General features: G+C 47.2%; 1 protein-coding gene across 12 annotated transcripts in view; it reads left to right on the forward strand.

Annotated features, from left to right (window-relative positions):
- Positions 1-15,047, forward strand: part of TRAF3IP1 (TRAF3 interacting protein 1) — an 80,227-nt gene that overhangs the window by 20,297 nt on the left and 44,883 nt on the right. For 10 of the 12 annotated variants that reach the window (XM_055291139.2, XM_055291132.2, XM_055291135.2 and 7 more), the window contains 6 exons: positions 4,690-4,791; positions 7,659-7,679; positions 9,280-9,364; positions 9,837-9,920; positions 13,167-13,290; positions 13,513-13,549. In XM_055291139.2, the coding sequence (XP_055147114.1) occupies positions 4,690-4,791; positions 7,659-7,679; positions 9,280-9,364; positions 9,837-9,920; positions 13,167-13,290; positions 13,513-13,549 (453 nt within the window). The remainder of the gene's footprint in view (positions 1-4,689; positions 4,792-7,658; positions 7,680-9,279; positions 9,365-9,836; positions 9,921-13,166; positions 13,291-13,512; positions 13,550-15,047) is intronic. The other 2 variants (XM_055291130.2, XM_055291138.2) reach the window with 2 other exon arrangements.

The following is a 15,047-nucleotide window of genomic DNA, read 5'->3' on the forward strand; positions in this document are numbered from 1 at the left end:
TCTGGAGAGACTCCCGGTCCCTTGTCTTTCTCCTCCCTCCCCACCCTGGCCCTGCTCCCCTGGGGTCCTGCCACAGCACGGGCCTGGGGTCTCTGTCCTTGCAGTTGCAGGTGTTACCTTGCACTGGTCATGGTTTAACATTTGGAATTCAGAGTTTGCTGGCAGTTGTTACAGTTCCTTAATTTCTTCATTGAGGGTGCACTGCCATTGGGTCTGGTTAATGAGCCGGTCCTCACAGTACCTTTCCTTCTTAGTGCTTCAAAGAAAAGTCTATGTTGTCAAAGCCGGCCTTTGTTGCACTGACTGACCCAGCCCTCACGAGCCCTGTGCCCATAGCCTGGGTCATCATCAGAGAATTTGTGGGTCTTATTGTTACCATTTTGATTTTTTGGGTGGATTAAAGAGTTCAACAAGGAATTTATCCATTTCTTTTTCAAAACATGAACAATTTCTTCCTGTACTCCAGTTGTTATGCAAGCTGTAAGGCATGCTTTGTTCGCTTTACAATTGTGTAACAGTTCCAAGTTTTTCTGGAACATTAAGTCAGGTCTTTATTTTGCTTCATTTCCCTCATTTCATTTTTGCTTACTTCTCTAACTGTTTCTATTGTGAAAAATACGGAAAAGTAGAAAGAATAGTACAACTAATGCCCATATACCTCTCACCCAGATTCACTAGTTTTACATGTCTGCCATTTTGCTTAATGTACAGTTATGCATGTGTGTGTGTATATATATATATATATATATTTTTGAGACGGAGTCTCACTCTGTTGCCCAGGCTGGGGTACAGTGGCGTGATCTCAGCTCACTGCAACCTCCACCTCCCGGGTTCAAGCGATTCTTCTGCCTCAGCCTCCTGAGTAGCTGGGACTACAGGTGTGTGACACGATACCCGGCTTCTTATGTGCACTTTTGAGACAGGGCTTTGCTCTGTCACTCAGCCTGGAGTGCAGTGGTATGATCATAACTCACTGCAGTCTTGAACTCCTTGGCTCAAGTGATCCTCCTGCCTCAGCCTCTTGACTAGCTAGGACTACAGGCATGTGTCACCATGCCCAGCTAATTTTTTTGTTGTTGTTGTTGTAGAGAGAGCATCTCACTTTGTTGCCTAGGCTGGTTTGAACTCCTGGGCTCAAGTGATCCTTTCACCTCAAACTCCCAAAGTGCTGGGATTGCAGGCATAGGCCAGCAGACCCAGCATATAGTTACATATTTTAATGAACTGTTTCAAAGTATGTTAAAAAACATCCTAACACTTTATCTCTAAATACTTCGACATGCAACTTTAAAAAAGTACATTTTCCTACACAGCCAGAAAAGTATTGTCAAACTGAACTCAGTTATTGCTTCCTGATAGCATCTAAAACCCAAGCTATATTCTGATTGTCCCAGAAATGTTTTTCTATTCTTTTTTTTTAAAAAAAAAACAAAAACACCGGCTATTTGATGACACTTAACTTAGTGTAGCTAAAATTTGCGCAGAACACTGGCAGAATGATGGACCTCTTTCAATTGTATTTATGGGCCGTATGTCTGATTAGTTTCAATAACAGTGACTGATAGGGACCAGCCCCTCCCAGCCGGGCACAGTGCTCCTTGCTCTATGCACAAGATCTCATTTGACTCAGGATGGCTCTGTGAGGCGGGACAAACTGAGCAAACTGCGGCTCAGGAAGGCTGAGGGACCTGACCAAAGCGTAGCCGGTGGAGAGAGGAAGCGCCAGTGTTCCACCCTAGGGCGTCTTGAACCAGGGCTCACATTCTCACCTACAAGGTTCATTGGTTACCAGGTAGCTCTAGACAACAGATTGTGCTTATGCTGTGACTCTTTTTTTTTTTTGCCAATTCATAGTCATTTTTATTTTATTTTATTTCTTTTTTGAGATGGAGTCTCACTCTGTTGCCAGGTCGGAGTGCAGTAGCGCGGATCTTGGCTCACTGCAACCTCCACCTCCTGGGTTCAAGGGATTCTCATGTCTCAGCCTCCTGAGTAGCTGGGATTACAGGCGTGTGCCACTAGGTCCAGCTAATTTTTGTGTTTTCAGTAGAGATGGGGTTTCACCATGTTGGCCAGGCTGGTCTCAAACTCCTGAGCTCAGGTGATCCACCTGTCTGGGCCTCTCAAAGTGCTGGGATTACAGGTGTGAGCCACCGCTCCCGGCCGTCATTTTCATTTTATAAGTGCATTATTTATTTGTTTAAAGGTATTATTTGACAAATTGGTTAGTCCCTTCTCTGTGATTATGAATTGATTCTACAGTGTGGTATAATTAGTGAGTGTATAGTCTGTTTTCATGTTCTTTCTCTCAGTGTGAATTGGGGTTTAGTAAAGCTTACAGAAGAATACCACTAGAACTTTGAAAAGGTAAAATTGTGAAAGAGTCATTGGTCTCTGAACTACAGAATGAAGATAGTGCATTTATAATTTGCTTATTGCGATGGTGAGTATGGTAGAGTATGGAAAATATTTGACACTTTGAAATCAAGTACACAACTTAAAATGATTAGAGTGTTTTCTTCTAAAGTTGAGCATCTACAACCGCCAAGCTTATGTTTATTTTTAGATTTTTTTTAAGAACTTAATATTTCATGTTTATTCTCTGGTTACCCTGAATAAAATATAAATAACTATTTGAATCAGACTATTTAAGTCAACATCATTTTCACAGATTGATAAAAATGTCTTTGCAAAATTATATGTCATCTATTTTATGTAGTTCTATTACATTATAAATAAAACAGTTATATGATAGTTAATGCCAGGTTGATTCTGATGTAAGCTGTTTTGAATAGTTTTAAGAATTATAAGATTGTGTTTCAGGAAAGGGAACATTCTTCCAATTTTATTTTTGTCTCTCAGTTTCTTTTTAGAGTGGAAGGTCCTTTGACTGAGGCTAGTTTTCCAGCTCTGGGTCCTGCTGTAATATAGAACCTATTCCTCTAGCCCCTCATCTGGGCCCCCCATCTTTTTTTTTTTTTTTTTTTTTTGAGACAGAGTCTGACTCTATCACCAGGCTGGAGTGCAGTGGCACAATCTCGCTCACTGCAACCTCCCCTTCCCGGGTCCAAGAGATTCTCCTGCCTTAGTCTCCTGAGTAGCTGGGACTACAGGCATGTGCCATCACACCCGGCTAATTTTTCTATTTTTAGTAGAGATGGGGTTTCACCGTGTTGGCCAGGATGGTCTCGCTCTCTTGAGCTCGTGATCCACCGGCCTCAGCCTCCCAAAGTGCTGGGATTACAGGCGTGAGCCACCACACCCGGCTCCTGCCCTTTTTTTCAGACAGGATCTCGCTCTTACACGCAGGCTGGAGAGCAGTGGCATGATCATGGCTCACTGCAGCCTCGACCTCCTGGGCTCACGTGATTCTCCTGCCTCAGCCTCCTGGGTAGGTGGGACTACAGGCACCTGCCACCATGCCTAGCTAATTTTTGTAGATACGAGTTTTCGCCAGGTTTCCCAGGCTGGTGCCTGCCTTGGCCTCCCAAAGTGTTGAGACTACAGGCATGAGCCACTGCGCTTGGCCTTTTTTTTTTTTTTTTTTTTTTTTTTTCTGAGATAGGGTCTTACTGTTTTCCCTGGGCTGGAGTGCAGTGGTGTGATCATAGCTTATTGCAGCTTCAAACTCCTGGACTCAAGTGATCCTCCCATCTCAGCATCCTGAGTAGCTGGGACTACAGGTGTGTGTAACCATGCCTGGCTAGTTTTTTAAATTTTACATTTTTTGTGTACACGAGTTCTCTATTACCTAGGTTGTCTTTACTCCTGGGTTCAAGTGATCCTCCCACCTAGGCCTCCCAAATTGCGGGGATTATAGGTGTTAGCCACTGTGCCTAGCCTGTTTTTTTTTTTTTTTTTCACAGCAAAAATATTTTCTGAGGTATTTGATATTTTTTCTATCTTCATAAACTTTGGAACATCAGTCAGTAATTAGTAGACAATATGTGGAAGTTTTCAATATGGCCAGGACTGTGCACTGTGTCCAAAATATTTTTCTTTTTTTCCTGCATTCCTGAAACAGCTGCCTACTTGCAGCCTTTCAGCTGCTGGGTCTGGCTCTAGTGGGGAGGTGAGTGGAGACTGGCAGTGTCAGGTAGCTCCAGAAATGGGGGGCGGGGGCAGTCTGCTCCTCCTGGCCTGAGTAGACCCAGGATCCACTCACAGTCTGGGGTATCCTTTCCCTTTCACCCCAGAGCCACCCATGGGGGAGGAGCATTCTAGATGCATGTTTTCTTTTTTTTTTTTTCTTTTTGAGATGGAGTCTCACTCTGTTGCCCAGGCTAGAGTGCAGTGGCACGATCTCTGCTCACTGCAACCTCCGCCTCCCAGGTTCAAGCGATTCTCCTGCTTCAGCCTCCCAAGTAGCTGGGACTACAGGCGCCTACCACCGCGCCCGACTAATTTTTTATTTTTAGTAGAGACGGGGTTTCACCATCTTGGCCAGGCTGGTCTTGAACTCCTGACCTCAAATGATCCACCCACCTCGGCCTCCCAAACTGCTGGGATTACAGGCATGAGCCACCGCGCCCAGCCTCTAGATGCATATTTTCTAAAAGCTGCCTTTGGTCAGTCCTTTGTCAGTCCAAACTTGCAGTGTGGGAAAACATAGATAAGTAAGTGTGCTCTATGTTAATGAAGCCGCTGATCATTAGTCTTAATGACTAATTTTAAACTGTTTTATGTCAGGAACAAAAGAAGCTAATATTAACTCAACTAGTATTTCAGATGATAATTCAGCTAGTCTGCGGTGTGAGAATATTGAGCCTGACCCCACAGAGAAGCAGAAAGGTAAGAATGGTGCCATTTTGCCCTTTCCTGGCGAGAGCAGAGTGAGCCCTCCAGAACCTTCTTCCCAAAGGGCCGCAGCCTAGAGCCCGAGGCTTTCCCCTTGGGTCTGAACGTGGCAAGTAATTCACTTCTGCCTTTTTGCATAAACTAGAATCGAACATGGTGGTTTCTTGATAGCATGGGACCCGCTCTTGTGCTCCCCCGTGCTTTGTGAGTGAGAGGAGGTGGTATGTTTCATCACTTGGGGGTGTCATGAGTGGTCCCTGAAAAGTTTCGGGGTCACTACTTGGAGAGCCCCACCAGTCAAGAGGTGTATCCCCCCAGACTTCATGGTTACAGTGCTGTGGCCACCATGATTTTTCTGTCATTTTCTTTGAGTGTTGAATTATACCTCAGTGAGATTTTACTTTCACCCTAAATTTTCTCAGCCTTAAAAAAAACTTTGGTAAAATAGCCATTCAATGTTTGTGTTTTGAGGCCTTGGAGCTCTTAACAGGCCTGCAAGGGTGCCAGTGCCCAGGTAACCAAGGCTTGTGCAGGCGGCAGCAGCGGGGGGGTGGGGGGGTGGGGGGGTGTGTGGCCAGGGGAGGGCTGATGTTTGCTGATTCGTTCAAACAGAAAATTATCTGTTGAAGGCCTACTGCATGTCAGCCCTGAGGCTGGAAGTGCATGAGCCAGTGAAGTCAGGTTGGCCTTCTGCCTTCCTGGTGCTGATGAGGCTCGAAGATCAACCGAAACGGTTTGATGGGGTGGCAGTCTGGGACGGGAGGGGCCTTGGTTGGTGAGGGTGGCCCAGAAAGCTTGTAGGGCAGAAGGGACTGTGTAAACCAAGATCCCAGCTGGGATGTGACTGCAGCAGGGCTGGCTCAGCCCAGAGGAGGGGCCAGAGCCAGGTCCCTGTGCCAGCTTACGGAGTTTAGCCTTTATTGGAAGAGCAGCAGGAGGCTAATTATATCTTTAGGAGGAGCAGTATAATGATATTTAGATTTTAAAGAGTGGCCATGTTAATTAGGGAGGGTTAAAGATTGTCCAGAGAAGAGAGAGAGGCCTGAACTGTGGAGGCGCCCTGGGAAGGGAGAAGTGGTGGGATTCCAGGGCTGCTGGCACATGTTGGGGGAGCTGGCCTGGAGCATAGAGGGAAGGCCCAGGCTAGAGAGGAGCTGTGAGAGTTGCTGGCGCCGGGTGATGGCGGGAGCCTGGGTGGGGACTAGGTCACCTGGGACAAGATTGTGAGTGCAGGAGCTGGCAGAGTGCTGGCGCCGTGGAAGCACAGGCTTCGGGGAGGGTGGTGTGGGCCATGTGGCAGGTGCCTTGGGTTCTGGGTAACGGGGACTGGAAGTATCCATTGAAAGGTAGAGAGTTCACTGTGCTGACTTTCCTTCTGGGTATTGGCCTTGTGGTTGAATAACTGCACCTCTCAGGCACGTTTCTGAGTGCTGTGTTAATCCAGGGTCTGTCCCCAACACCCTGGTGTTTTGAAGAAAGATCCAGGGGTTTGAAACTGTGTCTGCCGCCTGCCCCCAAGTCGCACGAGGACTCTCAGTGCTGGTTTCTGCTAAGCACATGCTCCAGGCCGCACAGCCATGAGGAGAAAATCTTCTGCCCCCTGCTCTTGCTCCCCAGCAGTCCCATCCCAGGGTTGAGCTGAGTCCTCCACCCCCATTGGCCCAAAGTGCTGGGGTCTCTGAAACTGCCCTTCTGGTGGCACTATCTGGAACCACATTCTCCAGGCCCCTGCTAACCACTGTGCCCTCCAGTCCCCTAGGCCCTGGCGGGTGCCAGGCTGCCCCCTGTGCTGTGTGGCACTTTGTGGGGTGTGACCTCTGGAGGCTCCCAGGCCCATACTAATAGGGTCCTCTAGAGCCTCCTGGTTCCCCTTGATCCACAAGCTTGGCCCGTTCTCTCCCTGCCAGAGCCACCCTCTTAGGGCAGCATTTATGAGCTCGTGGCTGTTATGCTCACAGAAAGTCCTCCTGTGAATAAACGAGCTAGAGGTGTCTGTGGAGTGCTCCTCACTCTGCTCGGTGTGGACTCTCACAATAACCCAGGCTGATTTCTTGAGGCTGCATGAGCTGTTCCTGTCTGAGGCGGGGCCGTGTTAAACGAGGGGCTGCATCAGGCCCTGCTGCCTCCTCTCTGCCCGTATAGGGTCCTGGGCTGTCACGTGAATCCATGCGCTTTCCGCTCTTCTGCAAGTGCGTTCGTGCATCTTAAGAGTGTGAAACAGAGATTTCCCACCTGTGGTTTTGAATCTACCCCACCCCTGTGGTGCCACTGCTCATTGACTTTGACTGTTTAGGTCACATTTGTCCCTAAGACACAGCACTTGAAGAAAAAGGATCCTGGGTGAAGGGGCAGAGGTGGGCCTATGTTGAGCTGGAAGATTTTCTTCTGCTTTCAGGAGCGATGGAAAAATACTTGCCAATCATGTCTATAAGATGAGCTGTTGTTGGCTGTCTCCCAGTCTTTGGAACGGCCCGGGATTTGGTTGGCTGGGTTCAGACTGTTGCGTCGTTCCCTCACATTTGGATGCGCTTTTTCTGTGGCTCTGGCTTTGTCGATTCTTGTCTCATGAACTTGTTTACCTCCTCTCTCTGATGTGCTTTCTCCACATCCCTGTGTCCTGTTTCTATTTAGTACCATTTTATGATGCACAGTTTGTTTGCTCTTTGTTTTTCTCTCTTTGAAAATAAAACAAAATGGCAATAGGGACATTAGAAAAGCGGCTATGAGGAAATGATCTTTTTTTCTTAACAGACATCCAAAATTATGTACGATGTGTTTTTTCTCTAATTCTGTTCTCATCATTTAATATATTGAGGTTGACTTACACAAAAGCTAATTTTCTGATGTGCTTTTTTTTTTAGGTGACTCCACCAGTGATGCAGGTGAGGAATGGCCTTAGATACCTGTGTGTCATATCAATTGTATGCATGTGTGTGAATGTAAATGTGGACTCTCAGATTCATGCTTTATAAAGTGCATTAGTGAAAGTAACTTATTTTATGGAAAAAGATCATAACTACCCTAATTTATTTATTTATTTTTTGAGATGGAGTTTCACTCTTGTTGCCCAGGCTAGAGTGCAATGGCACGATCTCGGTTCACCGCAACCTCCGCCTCCCGGGTTCAAGCAATTCTCCTGCCTTAGCCTCCCGAGTAGCTGGGATTACAGGCGTGCACCACCACGCCCGGCTAATTTTGTATTTTTAGTAGAGACGGGGTTTCTCCACGTTGGTCAAGCTGGTCTTGAACTCCTGTCCTCAGGTGATCCATCCACCTCGGCCTCCCAAAGTGCTGGGATTACAGGTGTGAGCCACCACGCCTGGCCAACTACCCTAATTTAATTTGAGGTTTAATTTATGTGTTTTAAGTTTGTAAAGAATACATTTCAGGATTTTTTTCCAGAATATAAAGTATATTTCTAATATTCAAATTCTGACTATTTCCTGAAGTGTTAATTCCTTTTACTTTAAATAGTGGAGTAAACTTGTCTTAATAGTTTAGGCCTCGTTATTTACTGATTAATTCTTTTTATCAAAATGAAGAAAACTTTGTTCAGATTATAAACATAATATGGTACATACCAATGTAGGAAAATTAAAAAATGTAAAAAAAAAGAACAAAAATTAAAAGCACTGGTAATTCTACTGCTTATAACTTAAATGAATATTCTTCTAGAACCCTGTATATATATATATATGTGTATATATATATATATGCATATGTATATAATTGTTAGATATATTACTGTACTGGATTGTTTCACACAAAATGGGGCTAGCATGTGACTGTACCATAATTTACTTAGTTACTGATTGATTGTCAGTTTTACCAGTGACAATGGGTGAACATCTTGACATGTGTCCATTTCTCCTCTTGTGTTGTATTTCCTTTAAGTGCTGAGTTGATCGGCCTGCCTTTTGAATTTTATTTCTGAAGTAGTTGAACCAGTTTGTATTCCCTGGGTTTGAGTGTGCCCATTTTCCCAAATGTTCACCGAGTTTAGATATCAGACATCAGTTTTCTCTTCATCAACATGATTGATGGAAAAATTGCTCATTTGTATTTGCAGTTACAAATGCATTTGATTGCAAATAACTGCAAATACAGATGCAAATAGTATTTTCTTTTTTTTTTTTGAGACAGAGTCTCGCTCTGTCGCCCAGGCTGGAGTGCAGTGGCGCAATCTCGGCTCACTGCAAGCTCCGCCTCCTGGGTTCACGCCATTCTCCTGCCTCAGCCACTCCGAGTAGCTGGGACTACAGGCACCCGCCACCACGCCCGGCTAATTTTTTTGTATTTTTAGTAGAGACGGGGTTTCACTGTGGTCTCGATCTCCTGACCTCATGATCTGCCCACCTCGGCCTCCCAAAGTGCTGGGATTACAAGCATGAGCCACCGTGCCCGGCCAGCAAATAGTATTTTCAAATGGTTATTGGTGTGTTTTTTCCCTTGTGAATTGCTAATTGATTGTCATTTGTTTAGAAGGAGATGTTGGACCTGCTGGCCAAGATAAATCTGAGGTGCCAGAGACTCCAGAAATTCCTAATGAGCTTTCATCCAACATCAGGTCTGCGTGCTTTGAATCCCTTTCCCTCAGCAGAGTGATCACACCTAGGACACTGCTGTGCTTCTCTTTCTGCTTGTTGCTGTTTATTTAGTGCTTGAGCTAACTTATGAGGAATTACTTATACAAAGAATACAAGAAGTATATCAGTTTTCTGTACTGGAGTTATATCACTATATGCAGAATATTTTGGAGATTTAGGGGAATTCAAAATTATAGCTGAATTATGTGATGTTTTGATTAGTGATAGTTGTTGGTGTTTTGAAATTACTGAAAATACAAGGGGAAAGATGGAGAGTTTCTGGTTGGTCGGGTTACTGGGACGTTCCTCCTCTTCTGCAGAGTAGCGCGTCCTAACTAGCACATTGATTATGGCCTGGAGATGAGAGTTAACATTCACCTGGGCTTTCTTTTCCAGTTTGAAATGTGTAAGCCTTTCATACTCCTTTTTTGGTTTTCCAATATTTGGGTTTAGAAGAATTCCTCAGCCTGGGAGTGCAAGACCAGCCCCTCCCCGGGTCAAACGGCAAGACAGCACGGAGGCGCTACCAATGGATAGGTAAGGCTGGCTCAGCAGGGCAGTTCCAGCCACACAGTGTGTTCTCCAGTGGGCATGGTGCCTCCGCTAAGAGATGGGGGAGGGAAGCAGCACATGCTGCTGGAAACATGCTATTGAGGAACAAAAAGTGAGGGTAGGCCCTCGCCTCACGCCATAGGCCAACAGACATATCAGATGGATGAAAGAGAAAAACCATGCATACATGTAAAATTAAAGCTTCACATCTACGGGAAAATGTTGGACTGCATTTCTCTGACCCCTAGATTGAAGACTTTCTAAGCGTGAAAACAATAGGGGAATTAGGAAAAAATAGGGGAAAAAAATTAGGGGCTCAATTGCACAAAAATTAAAAATAGAAGGTGATCAAAATGTTATAAGCAGGCTGGGCCTGGTGGCTCACGCCTGTAATCCCAACATTTTGGGAGGCCGAGGCGGGCGGATCGCTTGAGGTTAGGAGTTCGAGACCAGCCTGGCCATTGTGGTGAAACCCTCGTCTCTACTAAAAATGCAGGTTAGCTGGGCGTGGTGGCATGTGCCTGTAGTCTCAGCTACTCAGGAGGCTGAGGTAGGAGAATCGCTCGAACCTGGGAGATGGAGGTTATAATGAGCTGAGATTGCACTGCTGTACTCCAACCTGGGTGACAGAGTATTTTTCTAGGAGTTTTGCCACAAAGAGAAGTGAAGGAATAAGACTAGAAAGTGGGAAAGGTGGTGTCAAGGGGAGTTATTATTTTTCTGATGATGGGAATGATCCAGTGGAGAGGGGAAATTGATGACGTAGGCGACGTGGGACAGGGGTTTGGTGGAGCAGAGTCCCCGTGTGGGTGTGGGAACGGACGCGGAGGTGGAGTCGGCACACGGTGTGATGCAGATTCTTAAAGTGATTTTCTGGTACTTATTTTTCTCATGAGCCGTAAGAGGGTCTGAGGGAAGAGGAGTGTCAGAGGAGAGAGGGGCTGGGTGAAGTCGCTGTGCACGAGGGTGGGCTAGTGAAGAGACTGGAGCAGAGGTTTTCCTCTAGGGGTGACCCTCCTTTGGGGACACTGGGCCATGATCTGAAGACATTTTCTGGTGTTCTGATGAAGGGGAGGGGTTAGGGCAGGGCAGTTGCTGAACCTCCTGCAATGCACAGGACAGTCTCCACCACAAAGGAGGATGGGCTGCCTGTCCATAGTGCCTGGGCGGAGGTCGTGGCTGACAGCTGACTTCGGGGAGGATCTGGCGGACTTGGGCGTAAAGAGACAGGAGATGATGTGGCGGGGCCTGTTCTGCAGCCGCAGTTGGCTACACCTACAGGCATGGGGGCACAGGCTATATTAAACAGGGCTCGGCTGTGCCAAGCAAGTGCACTGAGAGAGAAGGGAAGGAGTAGGAGTATGTGGAAGCGCCACGGTCATGACCAATGTGGGATTTATACCAGTGAGTGAGGGAGGAGCCCTTGGGGTGAAGGTCAGGAGGAGGCATTAGGATTGAGAGGCTGAAGGTGCTGGACGGGTAGAAGGATTGTTGGAGTCAGGTCCTAGGGCCGTGAGCTGGGAAGATAGATAGTGGTGGTAAAGGAGTGGGGCGCTTGGATTTGAGATTGGGGCTTGCTGTTAGTGGTAGTGACGGGTGCCTCTGGGAGTGGGTGTCGAGTGTGGGAGGTGGGATCATCCCAGCAGGGTTCAGGGACCCAAGGCCAGGATTTGGGAAGGATCATTTCTCAATACTTGAAATCACAAGTTAAGACAGGAGCAGAGTGGCGGGTCCAGGAGGACCGGGTGGGACCACGGGTTGGCAGCTGATGGCAGCAATGATGGGGTCGAGGGTGACAAGATTTAAAGTTGGCAGTTTTTAGGGAGAATGATCTGGAAGCTGAAGCAAGCATAAGGAAATTACTGACCTTTCTTCTGGGCCTGTGACAAGAGGCCGGTGGGAGGAGCAGCAGCTGCAGCTGAGGGCTATGGGGAAGCTGTGTCCTGGAGAGCAAGGCAGGACAGAGAGGGACTTCCCATCAGGGCAGGCATGGGGGCGCAGGTGTTGGGGAGGTGGGACGTGGGCCACAGTGAGGGTGTGCTGGGAGCACGAGAGACGGGAGCCTGGACTTCCTGGTACTGACAGAGCAGCGGGTACGAAGTGAGGTTGGTCCTGGCGGAGCCACACAGGTGGTTGTTGAGTGTCTCAAGGACCCAGTTGAGGAAGTTGAGGATGTTGGGGCAGTGGGTGTTATTTTAAGAGCCCGTTCCCAAGTGTCTAGATTCCCTCTGGACCTTGTGCATGGCACTGAAGCAAGAGAGGGTTTTGGTGGGTGTGTGTGTGTGTATATGTGTGTGTGTGCTTGTGTCTATGCGTGTGTGTGTGTATGCATGTGCACGCATGCAGCACTGTGATAACGGGGCAGGGAGTTAGGTGATTGCTTAAAGCATGGGTGTGTAGGGAAGAAACAAAGGCAGGAGGGGCCATCAAGGAGCCTGTAGAGTGTTTGGGTCTGGGGCTCACATTTGTACAGAGTGAGCTGAGAGTGGCCTGAGTGAGGAGGAGTGGGGCAGCTGTAGGTGGGGCAGTTCTAGTGGGTGGCCCTGGAGAGCATGAGAGAGCCCTTGGGTGAAGGCTGTCACCAAGGAGGACAAGGTCTGGGGCTGGAGGGCCAGGCTGTTGGACTCTGACTTGCCCAGAATGATGTGGGAACTGGGTGGAGCACAGTGTGTACGTGGTGCTGAGTGGGACATAGGGCAGCCACCATGACTAGGAGTTGAATGAGGGGCCTCCAACTGGCTGTGTGAAGAGAGGTCTGGGGTCAGCCCTGGCCAGTGGGACCCCGATGTGGCCTCTGCCCTGAGGTTTGTGACCCGGGGCAATAAGCGCCTCCAGGTAGAAAGCAGCAGGTGAAGGGCTGGTGTCACTGAGAGCGTGGTGAGGGGAGAGGCGGAGGCCCTGAGGGTCTTTGTCCAGTAGAGGGCATGGCGAGGCTGTGGGGGCGGGAGGCCAGGTGTGGACCAGGAGGCCTGGGCAGCACAGGGACGTGGGGAAGCTGGATGGGGGTGGAGGGTGAGGCTCACAAGGACTCAGGCCTGGAGGGCTTGCAGAGGACACTGTTTGCAGACAGTCCATCTTAGCTCCAGTGGGTAGCTTGAGATGCTGTTCTAGAGATGGTTGGTGATTAGATTCCTCTCTGCCGACCTCTGACACAGTTTCAGATGCTTGGGATTGACGAAAACGTGTAACTGATAGAGCATTTCTAATTTAATCTAATTTCTTTTTATTTAGGTCAGGGAGTGGTAAAACCGTCTCAAATGTGATTGTAGAGTCACACAATTCTGACAATGAAGAGGATGATCAATTTGTGGTGGAAGCTGCCCCTCAGCTCTCTGAAATGTCAGAAATTGAAATGGTTAGTTAACCGAAATATGGTGTTTTTTAATAATAATGTTTTACCTACATTGAGATTAATATTCTAGCTTTTAGATTTACGTAGACAAAAATGTCCTGTAATTTTTCAGTTAGTTTTCTACCTTCGTTAATTTTGTTGTTCTTTTTTTGAGATCCACAGAAGCATGATTTTTAGAATTCAACAAGCCTGAATCTTCTTTTTCCCCCTTCCTTTCCGGCTCAGGTAACAGCAGTGGAACTAGAAGAAGAGGAGAAGCATGGTGAGTCCTGGGCACGAGTGTGCATGCGTGTCCATGTGTGTGTGCTCACGCACCTTCTCCACGTGTGCCTGGAAAGGATCCAGTGCAAGGGACTGTTGTGTGCCAGGTTCTAGTCTGGGTCACACTGGCGGGATCACACTGGCGGTACATAGGACCCTGCGGGCATGGATTCCTCTAAGGCGATGGCTGCTGCTCCCCATCCTTAGAGGAGGGGGAGGGCACTGTTGGAAGCTGGAAACTCATTGGCAACTGTCCTGCAGATGATGTCTTGTCTCATCCGTACACTTCGATTGTGGAAGTAGATGATCTCTGAGGCCCTTTGCAAGTCTAGTTCTGGGATATTATTGTGGGTTTTCTAGCTGGACAACTCAGTAGTGCAAACCCCATTCCCCGCACCAGGGTTTGAGTATCCTGGAGCACAGTTTCTGCGGAAGAGGCGGGCTGAGTACTTTCCCTTATAGATCTGTTCTCACAGTATGACTTTGTTTCCTGGCACCTATCACAGGTGAGTAATAAGGGCTTGTTGGTTTTGGGGTTTTTTTTTTGGTATCTATATGAAGCCATCTTTTTTTTTTTTTTTTTTTTTTTTTTTGAGGCAGAGTCTTGCTCTGTCACCCAGGCTGGAGTTCAGTGGTGTGATCTCAACTTACTGCAACCTCTGCCTCCCGGGTTGAAGCGATTCTCATGCCTCAGCCTCACAAGTAGCTGGGACTACAGGCGTGCACCACTATGCCTGGCCAATTTTTGTGTTTTTAGTAGAGACAGGGTTTTGCTACGTTGGCCAGGCTGGTCTCCAATTCTTAACCTCAAGTGATCCACCGGCCTTGGCCTCCCAAAGTGCTGGAATTACAGGCATGGGCCACTGTGCCCGGCCCAGTCACGGGTTTTTAACACGGTGGATGTGTTTCATATCAGCCCATCTCAGTTTTTCTTATTAATGTTCAGATTGCCCAGTATTTGACCAGGGGAGCCTATTGGAGTTATTTTCTGGGGACCTTTAGACACATCCGAGTACACTCTTTAGCTTCCTTGTTTGCTGACACGACAAGGCGTTTCCAGCTTATTTTGTGTACTTCCTGCCCCATAACTGCCTCATTTCTCCAAGACACCCGGCTGCTTACTGCTCTGGGTTGCTTCTTGTTTCCAGGCATTTTCACTGCAAAAGCAGGGATATACTTTTTTAAATTAAGAAAGTATATTCTGACTTCATGATGATATTTCCAATTCCGATTTAGGATTGTAGGGTTTTGCCTGCATTCTTTGGTTTTATATATGCATCTCTTCCATCTCATGCCAAAAAGCCTTGCTCCCAGCAACAGCACCTGTCCCCATGCTTTATGATCCTTCATATGCTCACACAGCAATTTTAGAACACCACCACCGGTTTTTAACAACAATAGGATTACTGGAAATGCTGAAGGATTTTATTTTATTTTTTCATTTTCATTTATTTATTTATTTTTGAGACGGAGTCTCGCCCTGTCGCCCAGGCTGGATT

The sequence above is a fragment of the Symphalangus syndactylus genome, chromosome 8 (assembly GCF_028878055.3).
Source record: "Symphalangus syndactylus isolate Jambi chromosome 8, NHGRI_mSymSyn1-v2.1_pri, whole genome shotgun sequence".
NCBI lineage: Eukaryota > Metazoa > Chordata > Mammalia > Primates > Hylobatidae > Symphalangus > Symphalangus syndactylus.